Here is a 22,858-nt window from a genome sequence, read left to right as displayed (position 1 = left end):
ACGGTTGGAAATGCTCTCGAAGTAGCAGAGCATAACAGTTTCCAGTATATGATCGGTTCAGGTGGACCATTTCATGTAAACACAATCTACACCATTTCGGAGCCACAGCCTGCACAGTGCGTTGTTGATGACTTGGGCCCATGGCTTCGTGGGATCTGCGCCACACTCTAATCCCAACGCCATCTCTTACCAACTGAAATCGGACTGATCTGACCAGGCCACGGTTTTTCAATAGTCTACGGTCGGACTGATATGGTCACGAGCCCAGGAGAGGAGCTGCAGGCGATGTCGTACTGTTAACAAAGCCACTCGGGTGAGTCGTCTGCTGCCATAGCTCGTTAACGCCAAATTTTGTCGCACGTCGTAACGGATACGTTGAATGTTATTTCACGCAATGCTGCTTCTCTGTTAGCACCGCCAACTCTACGCAAACGCCGCTTCTCTCGGTCGTTAAGTGAAGGCTGTTGACCATTGCTTTGTCCATGGTGGAAGGTAATGCCTGAAATTTGGTCTCTCAGCACACTCTTCATACTGTGGATCTCGGAATATTGCATTCCCTAACGATTTCTAGCTCCAGCTAACATTCCGCTTTCAACGTCTGTTAACTCCCGTCATGCCGTCTTAATTACGTTAGAAACCTTTTCCGCTGAATCAGCTGAGTACACATGACAGCTCCACCAATGCACAGCCCTTTTATACCTCGTGCAGGCGATACTACCGCCATCTGTATGTGTGCATATCGCTATCCCATTACTTTTGTTGCCTCATTGTATGCGGGAGTCGTCGAGTATGACTTGGAGGTCACGGCTGCTAGTGACTAAGGGAAATCCGACGCCACACCGGTACGTCACGGACATTATGCGTCATCATGTTTTACCTCTCATGCGAAGATATCGTGTTTGTTAGTTTTCAACAGCACAGTGTTCGTCCACGCACGGTACATGCCTCTGTGAACTGCCTGCATGGTGCTGAGGGACTCCCATGGCCATCAAGATCCCCATGTCTCTCCCCCATAGAGCACTTTTGGGTCCGTCTAGGACGTCAGGTGCATCCCTGAGGCGACATCCGGTGTATGGAGGACCAATTACAGCAGCTATGGGCCAGTTCGCCTCAGGAGAGGATGCAACGCCTTGATGACATCCTTCGCAATGAAAGCAGTGCTTGCATCCAGGCCAGAGAACGTGCAATTTCATACGGATAACTTGCCTCCTATTGCCAATTTATTTGTAAATTTGTCCCGATACTGTAATCTTTGAAATAACATCACATACCCTCTCAAACCGGGAAGTTTCGTTTCGTTTCCTCCTCCCCTTCTGAGTGCGTCATTTTTTTTCCAGACGTTGGAGACCTGCGTATACCATTGTCCTGACGTATTTTGAAATACTGAGGTCAGGTCGTTCTCTCAGCGTCGAAAGAGAAATATACACTACTGGCCATTGAAATTGCTACACCAAGAAGAAATACAGATGATAAACGGGTATTCATTGGATGAATATATTATACTAGAACTGGCATGTGATTACATTTTCACGCAATTTGGGTGCACAGATCCTGAGAAATCGGTACCCAAAACAACCACCTCTGGCCGTAATAACGGCCTTGATACGCCTCGGCATTGAGCCAAACAGAGCTTGGATGGTGTGCACAGGTACAGCTACCCATGCAGCTTCATTACGATACCACAGTTCATCACGAGCAGTGACTGTCGTATTGTGACGAGCCACTTGCTCGGCCACCATTGAAGTTTTCAGTTGGTGAGAGATCTGGAGAATGTGCTGGCCAGGGCAGCAGTCGAACCGTTTCTGTATCCAGAAAGGCCCGTACAGGACCTGCAACATATGGTCGTGCATTATCCTACTGAAATGTAGGGTTTCGCAGGGATCGAATGAAGGGTAGAGCCACGGGTCGTAACACATCTGAAATGTAACGTCCACTGTTCAAAATGCTGTCAATGCGAACAAGAGGTGACCGAGACGTGTAACCGATGGCACCCCATACCACCACGCCGGGTGATACGCCAGTATTGCGATGACGAATACACGCTTCCAATGTGCGTTCACAGCGATGTCACCAAGCAAGGATGCGACCATCATGATGCTGTAAACAGAACCTGGATTCATCCGAAAAAATGACGTTTTGCCATTCGTGCACCCAGGATCGTCGTTGGGTACACCATCGCAGGCGCTCCTGTCTGTGATGCAGCGTCAAGGGTAACCGCAGCCATGGTCTCCGAGTTGATAGTCCATACTGCTGCAAACGTCGTCGAACTGTTCGTGGAGATAGTTGTTGTCTTGCAAACGTCCCCATCTGTTAACTCAGGGATCGAGACGTGGCTGCACGATCCGTTACAGCCATGGGGATGCTTGTCATCTCGACTGCTAGTTATACGAGGCCGTTGGGATCCAGCACGGCGTTCCGTATTACCCTCCTGAACCCACGTATTCCATATTCCGCTAACAGTCATTGGATCTCGGCCAACGCGAGCAGCAATGTCGCGATACGATAAACCGCAATCGCGATAGGCTACAATCCGACCTTTATCAAAGTCGGAAACGTGATGGTACGCATTTCTCCTCCTTACACGAGGCATCACAACAACGTTTCACCAGGCAATGCCGGTCAACTGCTGTTTGTGTATGAGAAATCGGTTGGAAACTTTCCTCATGCCAGTACGTTGTAGGTGTCGCCACCGGCGTCAACCTTGCGTGAATGCTCTGAAAAGCTAATCATTTGCATATCACAGCATCTTCTCCCTGTCGATTAAATTTCGCGTCTGTAGCACGTCATCTTCGTGGTGTAGCAATTTTAACGGCCAGTAGTGTAGAAGGCTGACGTAAATGACTGTGCAGTGCAGCGTTGTGTTCACACGAAACGCAAAGGCATAATCGTCCCAAAGTAAACTGTCTGAAGAGCCAAGACCGAGAAACGTTGTACGAGTTCGCTCCCATGTGAAGCTCCTTCTCCCTGTTTCCATCGTTTGCGGTGAGATATCTCAGAACACTACCTCGAAGCTACGCGCCGTTTGAGCGAAACAATCCGAAGAAAATGAACGGAAATGTTTCAAAATCACTAATGAAAATTGCATGACGGTAATGCTTCCGCTGACACCCCAACGCTCGTTCGTGAATTTTTGCCACGGCCACCGTATTCGCCGTAAATGACTGACGGCGACTTCTTTCTATTCCCGAGGCTAAAGAGAATCATGACAGGACGTCATTTTGTCACCACTGATGAGATGAAAACAGAATCGCTGAAGAAGCCTAACACCATAGCGAAAATTGAGTTCCAGAAGTGCTTGCAAGATTAGAAAAAGCGCTGACAAATGTATTATATCAGAGCGGAATTACTTTGACCGAGCGTGGTGGCGCACTGGTCAGCACAGTGGACTCGCACTCGGGAGGACGACGGTTCAAACCCGCGTCCGGTCATCCAGATTTAGGTTTTTCGTGATTTCCCTAAACCGCTTAAGGCGAATGCCGGCATGTTTCCTTAGAAAGGGCACGGCCGCCATCCTTCTCCATTCTTTCCTCATCCGAGCTTTTGATCCGTCTCTAATGACCTCAATGTCGACGGGACGTGAAACACTAATTTCTGTCTCCTCCGAATTATTTTGAAGGGGACAAATTTGCTATTGATGAATTAATAAAGATTCTTTAAGAAAAACAAACATTCCCGTTACTTTTTGATCACATCTCCTATAGAATGGACCTCGGATGGAATCATCCAAGCGAAAGAGACGGAAACGGCGGAACGCAGTGGTGGAGAACAGCTTACAGCACTCGGATATTATGATGCAAGTTTGCAGGCTGCTGGTGCTGTTTCTCTCATTGCTATCCAAGTGCTAACACTTTTTCTAGCTCCAGGGTTACTGAAGCCTCTTCTTCACCTCCACTTAGTTTAACGTAGCCAGGCAGTACCAACTCTGCCATGAATGTTCTGTTCATACAGTTCTCGTTACTCCGTTTTTTTTTCCTGTTGCTTACTGTAAACGTAAACTGTATTCTGCTGTCACGCTCGTAGCCGTCGTCTTCCTCCTACAGGTAATTTGCCTCTTAAATGCCCTCACGTCTCTGTTTAGTTCACCTTCTTCTATTATGTTGTGGCATTTGATACATCCGTGTTACATTTTCTATGCTGTCGTGACATAAATGCAATACCTTTTTCATTCCACGTTCTGGCTCTAGACGGGGCAACGGGGCAGACTGACGGCCGTGTCACCCTCTGCCAGTGACGTCATCTGATGCGGTATGGAGACGCGTGTGGTCAGCACACCGGTCTCCCAGTCGTTGTCGGGTCCCCTGACCTCGGAACCCCTACTAATCGCTCGAGTAGCTGTGTGCATCCAGTACAGCTCTGCCACCAAGGACAAATTCCTGGCAGTACCAGCAATCCAAGCCGAGTATCCTGCATAGCATTCAGCCGCGGTGACCGCTCAGCTACGCAGGCCGGCGTAATCTACAGTTTAGGGGTTTTGTTCATAATATACTATAACAAATGCTCGGTGGAGAGCCGTCAATTCTCCAGGATATAATAAGTTTTCCGTGTCACCCATAAAATTAGTTCTTGTGGTACGACACGTCACGAAACTGAGCAGCTCACTCATGTAACGCAGGGTAATTTCAGTGTCTTACCCCCCCCCCCCCCCCCCTTGGATAAATTTCAGTGGACGACCGTATCAGTGAGCACAGGCAATTTGGTCACTTCGGAAGTAGGCAATGTCTGGCTACTGATTATTCTGTCTCTAATCAAATAAACTTCATTTGAGATGCATGACGAAGTCGTACAGGAAGCATGCGACCACATTACGCATCTAGAATAATACTGCACAAATGCTGAGGCAAACTGCCTTCGACAGTTATGTATGTAACGTATAACTTCATTTCATATGTACAACACGATGTATGTGATATCTGATGATGTGTTAGCCGACAACAAGTAATATTGAAGTCATTCATTCACCAACTGATGGCGTATTACTATTTGTGCAGTATTGTTTTAATAGAAATAGAAGTCATTTAAGGAACATAGATACGCAGGAAACTGACTGTCGATCATATAGCACTGTTCCACACGTTCGTCCAACATGATACAAAATCAGAACTTAGTAGGAGTTAAAATTATAATAACTGTTGCAGATGAAATTTCGACTTTCAAGTTGAAAATGACTTACAGATCGGAATTGCAGTTGTGTAAATTATAGTAACTACTGCAGTCCATGGTGAAAATGTTGTCGTAACAAAAATATAACGAGACTGAGACGGATGTCTCCGTCGTGGTTCGGCGCCCTATACGACCTCACACTTCTCACACAAAATTCACATTTATTAGTTCCGTAACTGGGCGCAGCGCCGTTTCACTGGACTAATCCACTATGCACCTAATCTTGCAAACACAGACTGAAGTTTTACAGACCTGTACATCACGATTACCCAATTAAGTGTATACGTCACGCTATCTGCAGTACTTTGGTGAAGGTTACTGATGCCACTTCTAACAGCGTGAGCCTGAATATTGCTCGGACTTGTCTATACTACAATGTCTACAATGACTTTCGTCGTGAATCGATTTATAACGTCGCCCAAACAACGATACGTAGTTTCAGTAGGGCTTGCAACACAACACGTTCGGTTCCATCATTCTCAATGTTTCCATCGTCAGAGGAATCCTAGCTTTGGATCGGATTACACATCTAATACACAACCCTTAAAGTGCTCTGAGATAGTGCCTGCCAGAGACATCGTCAACGTAAAGTGCTCCACATAATCTACAGTACTGATGGGTATAAAAGCAAACTCTAACACAATGGAGCTAACTAGGGAAACTTGTTATAAGTTTGAAACTTAATATGTGAAACTTAGCTCGGCAGGTGAGACTCAGCTGTTGCTCTCACTACGGGGGAGACAGGTGGACTTGTCTGTCGATAACTGCATAGGAAATTGAATCTCTGGCATCAAATCGTTTTGTTTCCCAATAGATTTTACAGGGCCACGAACTCAATGAATCAGTATACTGTACATTAACTTCAACCAAAACGAAGATAAGAACTGATAAGTAAATAGGCCTCAATTCAGGAAAACAGTTATATATTCACAGAAATTGAGAACTTCTTAATTAATTCTGGAAGAGAATCTGTTTGAGAAGTGCTTTTTAAAGATAAACTGATAGTCACACTTGTTATCTAGGTTGGCCGAGAAGAGGCTCGATTGGAAATGGATAAACAGTGGGTGAGTTATTAATATCAAGAACACCTCTTGCCCATGAACAAGCGTATTATTAAGAATGTTAACCTATCAGGGAGTGTGTATACTGATGGCTACTGGATTAACGCAGGGAGTGATTGCACGACTGATGTGGTCACTTGCAAATTGGGAATACAGTGGAATACATGGATTACTCACGCACACTTTTACACTAGCCGTTCATCACAGAGAAAGAAGTTGTCCATAAATTCAAGAAGGAACCAAAATGTAAAATAGGTGAGAGGAAACTAGGCTAGGTGGCTGAGTATTTGGACACAAAATTACATCGAAAGTCACCGTAAAAATTACACAGAGTTACAATTAGGGGAACAGTCAAAACAAAACTACGTTCTGTGAACTATTCTTCCTCAGGTCTGAGCCACCGTAAATCGATAGTAGCTACGTTGCTATCCACTGCAAATAATAATCGATTAACTATTAGAATCACAACAAAGAAAGATCTCGAAACAGAACTATAGGGCACGAGAATTTATTTAAAAACAAAAAGTGGATCATTAGTGAGTGCAGAGTACCGCAAATACAATGTCACGAACAAACACGTGGCAGCGGCCATGCACGCCACGCACAGTGAAACTCACCAAAATCTCCACAAAAGACAGCAGGATTTTACTGCGACCACCGCACCACCGGAATGTTACATACACATGCAGTGCCCATAACCAGTTACATGACTTGCTGAGGAAACTAATCACACTCATACATAGACGTGGTCTCATGCCCATCCATCGCGAACTTATAGACCACAAAGAACACTCCAGTAAATTGTAAAAGTCGTGAATTACTTGCAATAAATTCCTACATACAAAGTAGCTAGTCTATTATATCCGAAACTTACTAAGAGATGAACTAGAGACTCAGTTAAGCTGAACTTGGACATTCACTAGCAGTAAGGGCTAAAATAAGGTGTTACCCCACCGACATTTCCCAGGGCAGCGAAGCTGCTCGCTCGCTCACCAGTCTTCTGAAACAGACCAGCAGCTGACGTTCTACCTGCACCAACTTCAACAAAGCAACGGACCATCGGTCAGCGATGTCTCTATGACCTAGAACAGTTTCCATTAGCTTTGTACAAAGGTTGGCTAAGCTGTCCCTACATTCAGAGAAACTCATTCCAAGACCAAAGACACATACAGATACTCAAGCACACGACAAGCACGTTTCCAAGCAGACAACAAGAGGATGTTATGTGGTAACAGTAGAGCAACGACGCAAATACATGGCGATTCCGTATGTAGTTAGTACCGAAAACAACTTAGATATGAAATGCAATTCAGATATGGAAATATAGTGTTGAAATATCACTGCGGCCGCCATATGTAGCACCGAGCTGATCATCTTTCTCTCAATTTGAAGTTATAGGAGCACCAACACATAGGCGATGCTGCTAAGTAATGTAAAAGTGGGAACAGATTCTGAAAGTCAATGAGGCGACATGTACAGCAACGTTTCAAGTTCCCTCTCTAGTCTTCCGGCGCAGTTGTTAAGACATTAGTTTCACTTTCAGTATGAATGTGGTTCAATTCTCCGAATGGCATTGATGTTTAGGCGTTAAGTATTAGGATGGTGCATAAGTTCGTAGCGGTTTCCCGTAAATTTAATAAACACAAAATATACACATAAAAGAGACTTTAATAACAATAATACTCTTATATATTGACTATTTACATCAACGCTGGGGTAACTTTTCGATTCCGCGACTGTAGAAACCACATGGTTTTGATGCGAAGAACTCGTCGAGCCGTGTTAGAAGCGCATTTTCATCAGGAGAGGAAGTTCCTTGAAGGTGGTTCGATAGAGAGAAGAAAAGGCGAAAATCTGAGGGCGCAGGATCACTTGAATAAGATGGGCGCGGAATGACTTCCCAACCCAACTCCTATATAGCGTTTTTGTCAGTCTATCAGAATGCGGGCGGAAGTTACCCTCACTTAGTCTTTACTTCACTCAGTCTTCCTGGTCTCGTAGTTTTTTGATTGCGTTTGCAAAGCGTCTCAGTTGTTGACAATAAATGTAAGCAGTGATGATTATGTCTCGGGGAAGCAATTCATATTACACCACACCGTAGATGTTCCATCAGATGCATAACATTGTCTTTTGTGAGTGCGGGCAGGTCATTGTAGGGAAAGTTGGTCCTTCGTTTGGACTTAACCATTTCTTTACTTTCCTTACGTTAGCGTAAATACACCATTTCTCATGAGCAGTAACGATACATGATGCGAATGGACGATGTTATTCATACGAGCAAGGAGAGATGCACATATGGCCACCCACAGATTTTTGTGATTTTGGCTTAGAGCATACACCCATACACTCGATTTTGGAACCTTCCCTATTGCATACAAATGTCGCACGATGGTGGAATAACCACAGTTCGTCATGTTAGACAGTTCTCAAGCACCCTGATGCGGATCATTGTGGATTAATTTGTTTATACGATCTTTGTTAAACCTCGAAGGTCTTCCTGAACGTGGAGAGCTATTAATGTCACAACGACCCTCCTCAAAACGAGAAAACTGTTTTCTTTCCATACTCTGTCCAAAGGCGTTATCGCCATACACGGCGCAATTGTTTCTGGCTGCCTACACTGCTGTTACTACTTTATCGCAGCAGTCCTCAAAGTGAGGGGCGGGGGCAGAGAGTAATAGAGGGGGGCACTGGCTTTTAGTGAAATATTTATATTTCATATTATGTAGGAGGTAGAGAAGGAGGAAGGTATGAGTCTGAAGTCGATACCTCCTCACATTATACTGGGGCTCGTTGTATTGATGCAATAGTCACTGACGTGAGAAATAGATTGCCATCACGTCTTCAGTCTCCTAAAATTCACTCTGCAACCTGATGACAGTACAGATATGGAAATCTTTCCAGCATCTCGTTTTTGCTTGCTGCTATTATGAAAATGAAATACTCGAGACTTTCTGATTTTAAAATCAATTGAGGGGAGGACTACTGGCACGGATGTTTTCTTTCTAGTGAAATCCCTTTTTTGTTGACAACAATCGGTCATGGACAAACTGTGTTGGTGTATGTACCGGTCGCGTGGCAGAATTATTGGCACTAAAAAGCGGTTCATCACAACAGGGCGTGTTGTTTTCCCTTCTGTAAAAGTCAGACATTGCATGATACAGAGACAGGACTGACTTCTAAAGTAGTACAGTCGTAAGTCAATGAAGCGCTGAAAGATGCAGTCAGTATTGTAAATCTGGTGAAAGCACGAGCTTTAAACATTAGGCTATTTCCCATTCTTTGCAAGGAGATGAGTTCCACTCACGTTTCGCTTATAATTCACTTGGAGATACGTTGGTTGTCTCGTGATGAAGTTCTTCGTCACCTAGTGGTGCTGAAGGATGAACTTCGTCTTTTTCAGCTGAACAGCATTTCAACCACACTTGCGGCTCAGTTTCTGGGTGAAATACCTTCTAATAATGTGCTGCTAGGCCGACGCTTTTGAAAAACTGAATGATCTCAACATGTCACTTCAAGGCCGAAGCAGTAATATCATCTTTCTGAGCAAGAAAGTGCTTGCGTTTAAAAGAAAACTTTGACAGTTGGAGAAGATTAACTGCGATGTATTTTATTCTTTGGATGACTTCGTGAAAGAAAATGAGTTGGATGTACGTAAAATTAATAGAATTGACTGAAACTTTCGGGCAGACTAAAACTGTGTGCCGGACCGAGACTCGAACTCCGGACCTTTGTCTTTCGCGGGCAAGTGCTCTACCAGCTGCGCTACCCAGCCACTACTGACGACCCGTCCTCACGGCTTTACTTTCGCAAACACATCGTCTCCTACCTTCCAAACTTCACAGAAGCCCTCCTGCGAATGTTGCAGAACTAGCACTCGTGGAAGAAAGGATATTGCGGAGACATGGCTTTACCATATGTAGCCTGCGGGATGTTTCCACAATGAAATTTTCACTCTGCAGAGGAGTGTGCGCTTATATGAAACTTCCTGGTAGATTAAAACTGTGTGCCGGACCGAGACTAGATGCCGGGACGGGTGCTGAGTCGTGCTTGGGTTGCTCACTAGGCAGAGACCAGATTTCGAGTCTCCGTCCGGCACGCAGTTTTAATCTTCCAGAAAGTTTCATATCAGCGCGCACTCCGCTACAGAGTAAAAATTAGAATTGGCTTATTACATATCGAAAACTTCGCTCAGAAATTCGATAATAATTTTCCTTTATCTGAGTATGACTGGATCCACATCAATTACGATCGTAACAGACCATGTGTCAACAGTAGAACAAGAGGAGCTAATACAGTTCTCAAGTGACAGAACACTCGAAGTCTCTCGAAAACTTCTGTGTGCACACTCGGAGTCAATAACCCAATTTAGCAAGGAGGACACTCTTCGCATCAACTTACTGGCGTTAATCAAGACAAAACATCGACCTCACCTACAGCTGGAATGTGTTCTGAAAGTTGTTGTTTATTTCCTTTTTTTTGGGTCATCAGTTTGAATATAACAGTTTTTAAGGTGGCATTTAAATGTTGAATATTGTTCTATCGTTATTTATACGTCGTGATCTTCCAAGTATGAAAACTTTCTAACTGAATTAAAAGCATTGCAGAAGGAAACACTTAAATCTTAAATAACTAACTAATTTCTGAACTAATCTATAAAAATATTTAGTGAGGTACACATATTTTCTCAGTTCCAACAACTGCACTCGCTCATTATAAACTCGTTGTATTTGTCAGTTGCGCCACCACTGAATAATACAAATGTCTGATAATTTTTTTTACATTGCCTCTCGTGTGCTGAATGACATTCTCTAATTATCGTTGTTGTTATTCTTCTTCTTCTTCTTCTTCTTATTCTAATTGATAGTTGTAATACTTAGACAGAAGTAAACAGATATCATGGGCAGTTTTTGTGCCAAGTATGAAAAGCTCTGAGGACGGAAAACAAAATGGGGGAGAAGGTAAAATAATTTATGTTTAAGAAGGGGGGCCCGACGGAAAAAGCTTGAGAACTTCCGGTCTATTGAACTCAAGCAGAATAACATGTCGGAAATGTTCCCATTCCTCCACTTGGCACACCGTTTTCTATAATCCATAGCTCTACTCACTATCTCCAAATGGCAAAGAAACAATATGTAGACTCAAACAGCAATAGTGAACATCAAAAAAAAACAAACGACAATCGATAGAGGAATCCATAGCAAACGGAATACCAACATGCAAATCAAAGACGTTACGAACTCATGCACCAACCCAATAAATCCCCTGTAACGGTTACGATGATTGCCGGAATGGTTACTCCAACTAGGAGAATCCGAGCTTGTGATTTGTTTCTATGGTCTCGTCCTCGACGGCACGTTAAGCTATAAACTTCCTTCCTTTTATCTTTTATGGATCTGGCGCTGATTTTGAAGGATCAGGCCTCCTGACACTCGTCATTCGTTACACTGCTTTCATTCCACAACTGTCTCCACCATCTTGGTTTTATGCTTTTACTCCTCACCGAATTTTATGCTTTTGCTTCTCACCGAATCAACAGGTTTATTTGCAACTGTTAGTAGAGTATTCAACACTTTCTAATTTTTCTGTACTGTACAGTGCCTTGACGTACCAAGTGGAAATATGCTTATGCAGAGTGACCTCTTGCATTCACTGTCACTGCTCTCATTGTATATCCAGACAAATGCGACGCTATAAAATTGTATAAAATATTCATTTAGGACCTCTGTTTTCTTATAGTTTCGAAATGCTGCAGTAATATACACCATTTGAATTTAGTTGTGTGTGAGCGTTGACAGAGATCAACAGAATCAAAGCGCCGTCATATTTGAGATTCGAACAGTATTTCGAATATATAAAGTATAATGAAGTAAATATTCCCTGTCAAGTAACAGTATAAAATTTACCATTAATCTTTGTTGTTGGGTTTCTACGAAGCGGGTTACAAAACTGGTCCTAAGCTACCATATGTTTTCCCCAGAGGAGGACATAATCTAGAAAAAGCTACTTGTAGAAAATTATGTAGAAAAGTAGCGGAAGCTATATACTTGAACGTACAGCAAACACCACAGCCATTGTTGTTTGTGTTATTTATTTTTATTCTATGCTTTACTATAAAGTCACGCAGTGAAGTGTGCATTACAGCAGAACACAATTTACTAATAATTAAGACACAATATTTTCAGTTTTAATCCCCACTTCCCACGAATTTTTCCTCAGTCCTTTTTGTTGCATATATCACAGCTTTATTCATCAATCATAACAGTTCCTCTTGTATAATGAAGTCCCTTCGATCTCCATACAGTGTGTAAAGTATGATCTGGAAATGGTGTTATTCAAAAGGTATCGGATCATCAAACGCTCTCCCGGCCGTTGCCAACTTCCCTGACCTTTACAAAGCTACTTCAGTTATTTGTCACAATTAATTGGTCTTGTATATGTATGAATGTCTCAGTTTCTGAAAAAAAAAAAAAACTGCCGGAAATCAACAAATACTACATTACTTCCGTGTCTGGTTGACTGTTGTACCATCCAGCAAAAAATTATTTGGTTGTCACTAAGTATATTATTATTGTTATTATTATTACTATTGCTAATATTATTGAGCATATTTTTACCACGTATCGAGCTGTACCTTCCCGCTAATAACCCAGTTTTCATTGACTTCAGTTATCGTCGGTTTTGTTTTTCGACGACTTTCCTCACGAAAAATTTGGGTCAGTTTTCGTCGAGTGCCTCAGGTTTCGCCACATGGTGTGCCTGTCAGCCTTACAAATATAAATGGCGACAATTGCATTTTCCTGTTCGCCTTTGTGTTGTTTCCGGTATTTTTGTGCTGTTTTTCATTGATTACGAGAGCTAATAATACAGCACGTGAAACTAATTAATGCGTCTACAATATTCGGTGTAATATAGTTATTCTAAGTTTTTAAATTTCAAGATATATGTGCATACCGCAACTAAAGTGATACCACATGTTCTCCTATTGAGCATTTATCTTGCTAATAAGTTAATCCCTTCGTTTTAGCTCTATCATGGTGAAATCTTATATTAAAAACTATACATAGATAAAGGAGAGAAAGAGAGAGAGCGAATGAAAATAGAGATAATACTAATAATCCTCCATTAGTCTAATTTTTCGCCTGTCTTATCACGGATCAGCCAAGAACTGGGAGGGCCTTACTTTACTGTATAGACTTATGTGTGAAGATGAAGGGATCTTAAAGACAACAGATACACGTCTATACAGACAAGACATTACACAGAGATAGCGGCTAGCTGCATTTATCATCTATTCTTAGATTAAAGAGACGGCAGCTTACTATCCGAACATTAAAATGTTAAAATAGCGACTGTGACAGGACTCGAACCTGTGATATAGTGATAAAAGGAATCAGCCAAACAGAATCTTTGGTGGAGTCCTACCTCTTGGTAATCAGCGGCTGGCTTGCTATAAGAGATCTTTACATTTATTATTACTGTTAAACACTGCAGTCAGTCGGGGGAATCAATCGTTTGGACAATTTGTTCCCTTTACAAAAGATTGCGAATCCCAGATGTTTACGAAGCCTTTTTGGACGATTTAACACAGACTCAGTGATTGCAGGCTCTCTTCGACACAGCTGAAGCTTCCTCACTAATTACAGGGCCAACGTGATCAACAAATAATTCAGAAAAACCACATTCGTTCATTCACTCCGCAACAAAAAAGTCATAAACCTTATTTATGGAGGAAATCGTGTATTAAATCCATCTCCATTACATGTCCAGGTCTCCGGTGATTCCACGCCTTAATTATTTTCCTTTTACAATCTCTTTCTCTTCAAAACAAACCGCTAGCGGCACAAATGTTAATTGGCTCGCTTTATAGAGAAGAAAAGCAGAACATGTATCTCTCAGAAACACGTCAATCCCTCAACCGATACTCCAGAAGCTCTCCTAGTTACCACTCCAACAACCTTGGAGAATGCATATATGCATCTCTGTTATTTCAAAGAATAAATTCACTAGAACATACTTTGGCGTAGACGAGCTGTCGCTGCATATATTACGAGAAAATCAGATCAGAGCATACTTTGGCGTAGACGAGCTGTCGCCGCATACATTACGAGAAAATCAGATAACTTTTCCAAAGTGAATGAATGTTGATGGTTTGATTGAAAATGATTAATTGGATCGTGGTAGAGGGTATTTGCTGTGGGGACATTACAATGGGACCATAAAATGTGTAGAGAGCCGGCAGCCTTACAAAGAAGGTAATTACCACGATCGTGCTGAAGGAGAAGAAAAGTGAAAAATACTTTTTTTAATTATTAAGCTTATTCTGTACAAATGTGTTTTTGATATATATTTTGGAATGTCCAGACGAATTAACTGAATTTACATTGATCCATATGGAAACCACTGTTCGGTTTTGGATTTTGCGTTGGCACTCTGACGGATAGGTATCACGGCACATTCCGCTACGCATCTAACTTTTTTCAAATGTTTTGTACATGTGTTAAATTGTGCGTAATTGTTCGGAATGTTATAGCAGGAGAATGACCCAGACGCCACAGCACGTAACACTTGCTGTCTGGTTGCAGGCCACTGGCCAGTGCGGTGGAGACGGTGTACTACTACTGGTCGTTCATCTACCTGTTCGCCAAGACCTGCCTCGTCTCACTGTCGGCTGCAGACATCTACGTCCGGAGCAAGGAGCCCAGCGCTCTGCTCTACTCCGTGCCACCGCTCGACTACAGTACTGAGGTCTTTACAGAAAACGTACACCATCTGTTTCACTCTTTTCGACGTACCCCAGCACCTCAAGGTGGTCTGTGATATCATAATAGCTGAAACTGCCAAATAATCCTCACGCTTTCGTCTGCTTGCTGTAAAACTACGACCCGTTCCCCCGCATACAGTACCTATCGGATTGGATGGTTACCGATTGTAACGTAACTGTACTACAGTGAAGTCTACACTAAGTTACCAATAACTCTACTATATGCTTAACGTAGCACATGTTTTGTTCTGTACTGAGAGGTATAAATACGAATGTTTCTACAATAGGAATGCGTATTCCGGCTTAGAACTGGTGAATACTCAGTATAATGTCGTTTATTGAAACTGAACTACACTTCTCGAACAATCACTATATACACACAAAGAAAACAAATAACATGTAGACGACTATTCATCAAGTGTGTCGGTGAGGTCCCTCGTAGCTGGTCCTAGCTCGGCGAGGAACTGGCTGTACTGCTGCTGAGCTGGCCTTATAAAGCCGGCGGAGGTCGGCGGAGTACTACAACTTTCCCTGTGTCTGTGAGGCGACCTCTGCAGAAAAAGGTTCGCGTTAGTCTCTAGTATGTTCTGTTATTTTGAAGAATTGTTTTCCTCTTGGTTGCGCCTGCAAGTTCTTATGTATGTTATATGCTACACAGGGGTGTCTTGAGTGTAGTCTGCCTGGCAGGGGCCGTCTGTGCCCGACGTAACAAGAACTGTGAGATATTTATTTATATCATGCACAGTAAACCGGTCTCTAATCACGTCCGCACTCGTTAACATTTATAGTATCAGAGGTTCGAACTTGAAGAGGCTCTGCTTCACTTTTGTATCCGTTTCCACCTTTCGTTTTGTTAACTAATACTTCAGACTTGACTGATTTCTATTTCCCCGCTGCTTCACGAACACGAGCCAATTCAAAAAGTGCAGACACTTTTTTTTCTGCATCGCACGTTGACAGCACTGACTCAACAGTGACATACCTTAACCTCAATGTTGTTCTGGGTCTTACGAACCTTTTTGCTGGAGGCTCTTGATTCCTATTCTGCGTTAACGCAATCGGACTTTGGGAGCAATTAATTTAGAGTAACTCTCGTCTCGTTCGTAACAGAAAACACCCGCTAAGACTGTGCACTCTGAAATGCTTTTAAGAGATGGTCCATAGCAATGCACCCTGCTAATATACAGCCGAGCGCGAGAACGTTTAGTTGCCGGTGCGTCTGATCTCTACCATGACACTAAGGCAAAAAAAAAGCAATACTTCAGTGCTGTTCATTTGTTCTTAAATAAGGTAACAAGGGACATCTTTGACCTCGAACGCTCGGAATCGCACGAAACCATGTTCAAAATAGCGCTCGATAGTAAAACAAAAAAAAAACAGTGATCTTGTCATTTCCATGCAAAACCTTGCATTCTATTGCAAGCGAAATTTTAATAGGGAGAAATGGAGGATAAAGGTATCAGTGCCATAGGAGGAAAATTATACGTAATTCAATCACGTCAGGATATCATTACATTTTCAATCAACATTGCCAAAACTTTTCACTCAAAGTCATTACAACAGCGCAAAACACACATATCTTGTGTTGTGTTAGCAGAAGAGCCAACACCGTTTTACTAGAGGAGGCCGAAATGCACGCGTTTTAGCTCACGCAGGCTGCCGTGAGGAGGGAAGAACTATACTGACATGAGGTCTGGAACATGACAAGGAATGAGAATTCAGAAAACGGACGTAATTAGTTTGATACTTAATTTTAATCCATTAATGATTAATGTCTTTCTTGACGGTACATAATTCCCAATATTATCTGTTCAGGATACATAGTAACTGAATATGTCGCCTTGCTAGGTCGTAGCAAATGACGTAGCTGAAGCCTATGCTAAACTGTCGTCTCTGCAAATGAGAGCGTATGTAGACAGTGAAGCATCGCTAGCAAAGTCGGCTGTACAACTGGGCGAGTGCTAAGGAGACTCTCTAGACTATCACTGATAGTGGCGACACACGGGTCCGACGTGTACTAACGGACCGCGGCCGATTTAAACGCTACCACCTAGCAAGTGTGGTGTCTGGCGGTGACACCACATCCTGCACACCTGATAGTGCTTATATTATTCCTCACAGAGGACATGCGGGATTTCGATGAAGTGGTTAAAACAAAGTGGAAGAGAAGAATGTGCACGACTCACCAAAGCCACGTTTTTACATTCAAAATTAGTTTCGCATTCAAGCAGTCTAGTGCTAAAAGCCACACTAATTATATTTTCAAACGGTGATATGATTATGTCAGTGTGATAACCTGCTAAGCATATTGCAATATAGGCCTATACTTTGATGCAGAAAATTGACTGTAAATCACAGAGTGAAGTTTGATGATGAAGGAACGACCATGTTCCTTCACCTGTGGTCTCGCACATTGCAGTCTTACGAAATCAGCAGTCCTGCTGATGTAGAGCTTATACTGCCGAAAGAAGTAAACATCAAGAGGTTCGCAATATTTATTGTTTTCGATAGCAATATCTCAAACGTAACATCCTTGTTCGGAACACTTGCGTCTAGAGAGGTACGATCTGAATGACCTGACTAGAAATCACACAGCAATAGTCTCTATTCAGTTGTTACACGTTTGCCAAGCGCTGAAGTTAGAAAACGTTTCATGTGCTTTTTAGTCATTTTTCCACTGTTACTTGCCTCCGCATGAATGTTTCGTCGGCAGGTTGCTTCACGTTTTCTTAAATATCTGGGCCGAGAATGCCTTGTGCCTCTCAAAAAGATATGTACAACTTGTTTGCTAATCTGTTTGTCACTGATAAAGCAGCATCACTTGTGTAGCTGTAGGTAGAGATGTACAGACTGCAACGCACTATAGTTGTAATTCTCTCTCCTCTGTAAGACTGTGTTGATGATGATGACATATACTGGAATTGGCTCGGTTCACTGTTCCAGTCATTTCCTTTCTCCACACTGTGCTCTGTCAAAAGTATGTCCAATTCCTCCACACACTGTTGTGTTTTACGAGCGTATGCTATACGTTATGTGTCCTTACGTGTAACAAATGCAGTAATATGCCTGGATGAAATACCATATTGAGCCCTAAGACTGTCGATAAAAGAAATCAAAGCTTTGAATTTTAGAGGATTCTAGTACATACATTTGCTGATACCAATAGTGAACTGTAGATGCGTACAACCTTGCTCTATCAAGTTGCGATATTATATGCTCTTTTATAGTTTGTAATTGCGTCAGTCTGCTTGCTTTGAGACGAGCTCCTGTTCGCATTTTGCTTGAAATATAATTCAGAATTAATATGAAATTTTATGTACTTTTAATGCTCTTCTAGCGACTCATTAGTTAGGTATAGGTATTGAAGCCATTACAGTAATAGTCTTCATAAATGTACTACAGTACTCTGTCATCAATATCTCCTAGTACACTGGGTGGTGAGAGTTCGTACTCACATTGCCTGGACTGTTCCCGTTGCTCTGGAGGTGGATGTCGTGTACTGCTTGAACAAGCCACATTCAGGTTCACCTTCTTCCTGTCCTTCAAAATCAGTGTATCTATCCAGCCCAACGTCATGTATTTCTGTGTCATTCCCATTATATTTCTGAATTATTGTGTCATATAACATATCCGTGAACTCTCTAACCTCGACCCCGATTTCATTTCAATATGCAGCACGTCGCAACTTTGCCCTAATATTTGGAATACACTCGTAGTATTACCTCTCTTCGTAATATCACTGTACACAGTTTGCACAGTAGCCCGCATGCGAACACTCCAAGAGGCACATTCGAGCTGCAGCTACATCGTTCTCGCAACTCGAGCACTGGTTAGTGCAGCTACAACACGTCACAGTCTGTTGGCTCTAGCAGACAAGTGCGGAGTTTTGTATGGAAATGACACAGACTACTGTGGTTTTTATAACTGAGTGTTACTCTAAGAAAAGTTTCGTGGAGATCTGAGTGTTCAATATCAAAGGCTTCCCCTGTAAGTGAAATACTTGCAAATGCCACTGGAAAGCAACAGTATGCCAGCTGAAGGCCGCTCCACTTAAGTCTTTGACCAACATATCTGGGCAGCAGTGACCTCTACACTGGCGGCAGATGTCTTCGGGTGAAGACGATTGCCTGGCTCTTGGTGGCGTTGAATTTCAGCCGCCACTTTGTTGCCCACGAGCCCAAGGCGTCGCACCCGCGTTGGAGGCGGTTTCTCATCATCTGGGCGTTCATGCTGCGAGTGAACAGGGCAGTATCGTCCGCGTACAGCGCCAGTTCAACTCCTGGCACTTTCGGGGCGTCGCAGTGTACAGGGAGTACATCGAGGAGCCGAGTACAGACCCCTGCGGCACTCCTGCACGTATCTGCCGGTCTGTGGACGTACCGTCGTCAGCCCTCACGTTGAAGGTTCGTTCAGACAGGTACGACCACAGTAGCGTCATGTGGGACGTCGGTATACCTTGTTCAAAAAGTTTGAACTCGAGACCGTCGTGCCAAACCGAGTCAAACGCTCGGGAGACGTCGAGGAACACTGCCCCGAAGTATTCCCTTGTTTCCAGTGCCCTCATCGCCGGTACTACCACCCGCAGGAGCTGGTAGGAAGTGGCATGTTCTTCTCGAAACCCGAACTGCTCGTTCGGGATGATGCCCTTCTGGGTGACGTGTCGCATCAGTCTTCTCGCGTACAGCCTCTCGAAAAGTTTCGAGAGGGGCGGGAGCAGGCTGATGGGTCGGTAGTTCGATGCCTGGCGTGGGTCCTTGCCGGATTTCAGAATGGCCACGACCTGTGGGTGTTTCCACGCAGAGGGGTAGACACCTGATCGGAGGATCTCGTTGAAAACATCGGCAAGTTGCCGGTGTAAGCCCGGCGGAAGGTTTTTCAGCAAGAGGTTTGTGACGCCATCGCTGCTTCCAGCCTTCTTGGGGTTCAGCGAGTGAAGCTGCACAGCGACTTCCTCCTCCGTTATCGGCTCGATAACGTCGCCTTCCTCCCTTGAGGCGCGAAAGGTTGGTAGTTGCTCGTGGACCCGCCGTATGTGGTCGTCGTCGATGACGTCGGCCACCGGTGTGAAGTTCGCTGCAAATGCGTCAGCCAGGACGCTGGCTTTCGCGTCGGGATCGCTGGCGAAGTCGTTCCCGACCTGTAAGGGGTATTTTCTGTCGCCGGCGAAAAAGGGTTTTACCACCCTCCATGCCCTGCCATCGTCAGGATTGAGGGTAGACACAAGGTCTTCCCATTCCTGGTTCCGGTGTTGCTCGACTGCTGCCTTAATTTCCCGTCTCGTGCGGTTTAAGCGGCGCTTCGAGTCTTGTTGGCGAGTGAGCTGCCATTGGCGAAACGGTAGGTTCTTTTCGGTGATCGAGTCCAGTATAGGGCGCGGTAACTGTCTCGAGAAGTCTCGTGGTCCTTGGAGATGTCTCGGCGTGGCTTCCTCTGCTGCTCGGAGTATTCTTCGGGTGAAGAATGCTAGGACGGCGTTTGCCCCTACCTCATCGGGGTTTGGCGCCTCCTCGAGCAGTTTGTAACACCTCCGCTTTTATCCCCACCTTATCTGATCGAATAGCAGCCCAATATTTATTATTAACATGACCGTGAATCTAATGGGGCTGGTAATCGGAATTGACTGCTACGGAAGTTGTTACTTTCCAGTTCGTCCTGTTCAATAGTATAATATTGAATGTATGGTAATAAGGAACACCAACACAGTTTTACTATTTACGAACTTATATTCTTCTCAAAACACAAAAAGGAGATAGCAACTGCCTTCGTCATACATATCTAATTACGGCTAATCTCAGCACAGGCTTTCTTCATTTGCCATTATCGTCACACGCTAATCCATCACTGCATCCACGCGGTAGACGCGAAACTAAATATCGGCACTAGTAACGTCACTGATCATTTTTATAAAGAGACTTCATCACTTTCCCGGTGTTTATTTATTATTTAGGGGCCTAACCACGGCGATGGTGACACCCTTCTCGGTTAAAAACCCTGTATTCCAATAATGGCCTTCACACACACACCATTCCCGCCAATCACTCTGGCGCATTTCGACACTTGCTCTCGCAACACGTCACAATCGATTGTTCGCCCTATCGATCTGTGCCGAGTGCAAAGTTATAGTAAGGGCCTACGGACCCCTTACAAGTTCGAGGGCTTTCGTCTGAAAGCGCTCGGCGTTCAGCCTGCGATAGCTCTGACGGCTCTCTGGAAGAGAAGCTCCGACCACGTCGAGGCCAAAAATGGCCGGTACGTGGACAGAGGACAGGACGTTACACGTCTCGGTGGTCGCGAATTGCCCGATGCCCTTAAGAAGGGAATATCGAGCACGTCCGGTTGTGCCCGTACACGGAAGATCGTGGGGTCAGACGACCCCACGGTGATCGCGCCGTTGCGGTGAACAACGCGGGAGAGGCGGCGCGGGCTGCGGCTGACAGTTCGCGAGTTCCATTCGGTGTGTTTCGCATTGAAATCCCCGCCAATGAGCGGTCTGCCAGGCTGTCGGTACACCGACACGAAAAGCATCTTTCCGGCGGTGGTGTCGACGGCCTCTCCTGTGGCCTCCAGCGCATTGAGCGCCGGCAGTTGAACCCGGCTGTGGCGCAGTGACGTCTTCACGTGGATGGCAGTGCCGCCCCCGTGGGTGGCTCTCTCATGTCTGTAGCGGCAAAAATTTGCTGCTCGCACGTCGACCCCGGGTTTGAGGGAGGTCTCCTTCGCAAGACAGATGTCGACCGCCTCGTCCCGTAGGAACTGGCGAAACTCGCCCTGCTGGGGGTGGAGACCCCGAGCGCTGAATGTGCAAATGGTTAACCCATAAATATGGTCGTTATTCATGTTAAGGCCGGCTTCTCCCGGCGGTGGCCTGGAGGGCCGCCGTCACCGCTCCCACGAGCACCGGTAGCTGCGTCATCAGCTGGCTGAGCGACCGCAGAAGCGCGGCCAGCTCGGTGGTGTCTTCCTTCGCCGTTTCGGGAAGGTTTGACTCCATCGCGACGTTTCCCCGTAGTCGGCAGCGGAGCGGCGTGCTGGGAGCGCCCTGCGAGGTCGGCAACCCCCCTCGCAGCCGCGGGCGCCGGGAAGCCGGCCTCCCCGACTGCAGGCCGCGCTGCCTGCGAAGGCAGCTATGACGGCTGCGGTGCCGGTGCGGCCTCCCCTGCGAGCGGCTCTGGCCTCTCGGAGGGGGCGGCCGGCTTCCCCTTACCGACGTCCGCGGAGCTGCGGCTCTGGTTTACGCGTCTGGCGCGCTTCCCGCCCTCGAATGCGGCGCAGTCCCGGTAACAGGCGACGTGGTCCCCGTTACAGTTGCAGCACGCCGTCCGGTCTTCCTTCTTCTCGGGGCAGTCCCGCGACGGGTGCTCCTCGGCGCACTTGCAGCAGCGTACAGGCATCCTGCAAAACTTTGCCACGTGGTCCGTGCGCTGGCAGTTGAAGCACTGGGTTCGTGTGCCTTTTGCGCGGAGTGGCTCGACTTTTACGTCGAAGTCGGCTATGTTTTCAACCCGAAAAATTTTCCGTTTGTCAACATTGTCGACCAATACCACAAGGAAAAAGGGGCACGTCCCTGTGGGTCCTCATCAGGCCGACGTGGCGGGTCTGGAAGCCGAGTTCCTCCACCTGCCGCTGCAGGATCGCCGGTTCCATCTTCAGCGGCAGGTGGCGAAGAACGACCTTCAGCTGCTTCAGCTGTTCCGTGCTCTGTGTGAGGCAGTTCCACTTCTCGGTCTCACAGAGCTGCATGAGCTTTCCCGTGCTCCTCTATGCACTCTGCTCTGGCCTTGTAAGTATCCGTCCCCGCGATCGTCTTTTTCGGTTTTACGACGGAGTAGAGCTTCTCTCTCAGCTCACTATAGCCCTCACTCCACTGGATGGT

The 22,858-nt window shown here is 45.1% G+C and overlaps 1 protein-coding gene across 1 annotated transcript in view; it reads left to right on the top strand.

The window, feature by feature from the left end:
• LOC126150544 (gustatory receptor for sugar taste 64e-like) overlaps nt 1–22,858 on the top strand; it is a 173,860-nt gene that overhangs the window by 126,848 nt on the left and 24,154 nt on the right. Inside the window, exon 7 of the mRNA XM_049915883.1 lies at nt 14,807–14,969. Within this exon, the coding sequence (XP_049771840.1) occupies nt 14,807–14,969 (163 nt within the window). The remainder of the gene's footprint in view (nt 1–14,806; nt 14,970–22,858) is intronic.

This window comes from Schistocerca cancellata, chromosome 2, assembly GCF_023864275.1.
Source record: "Schistocerca cancellata isolate TAMUIC-IGC-003103 chromosome 2, iqSchCanc2.1, whole genome shotgun sequence".
Lineage (NCBI taxonomy): Eukaryota > Metazoa > Arthropoda > Insecta > Orthoptera > Acrididae > Schistocerca > Schistocerca cancellata.
The sequence above is the reverse complement of the archived record's forward strand: the minus strand, read 5'-3'. Positions and strand labels throughout refer to the sequence as shown.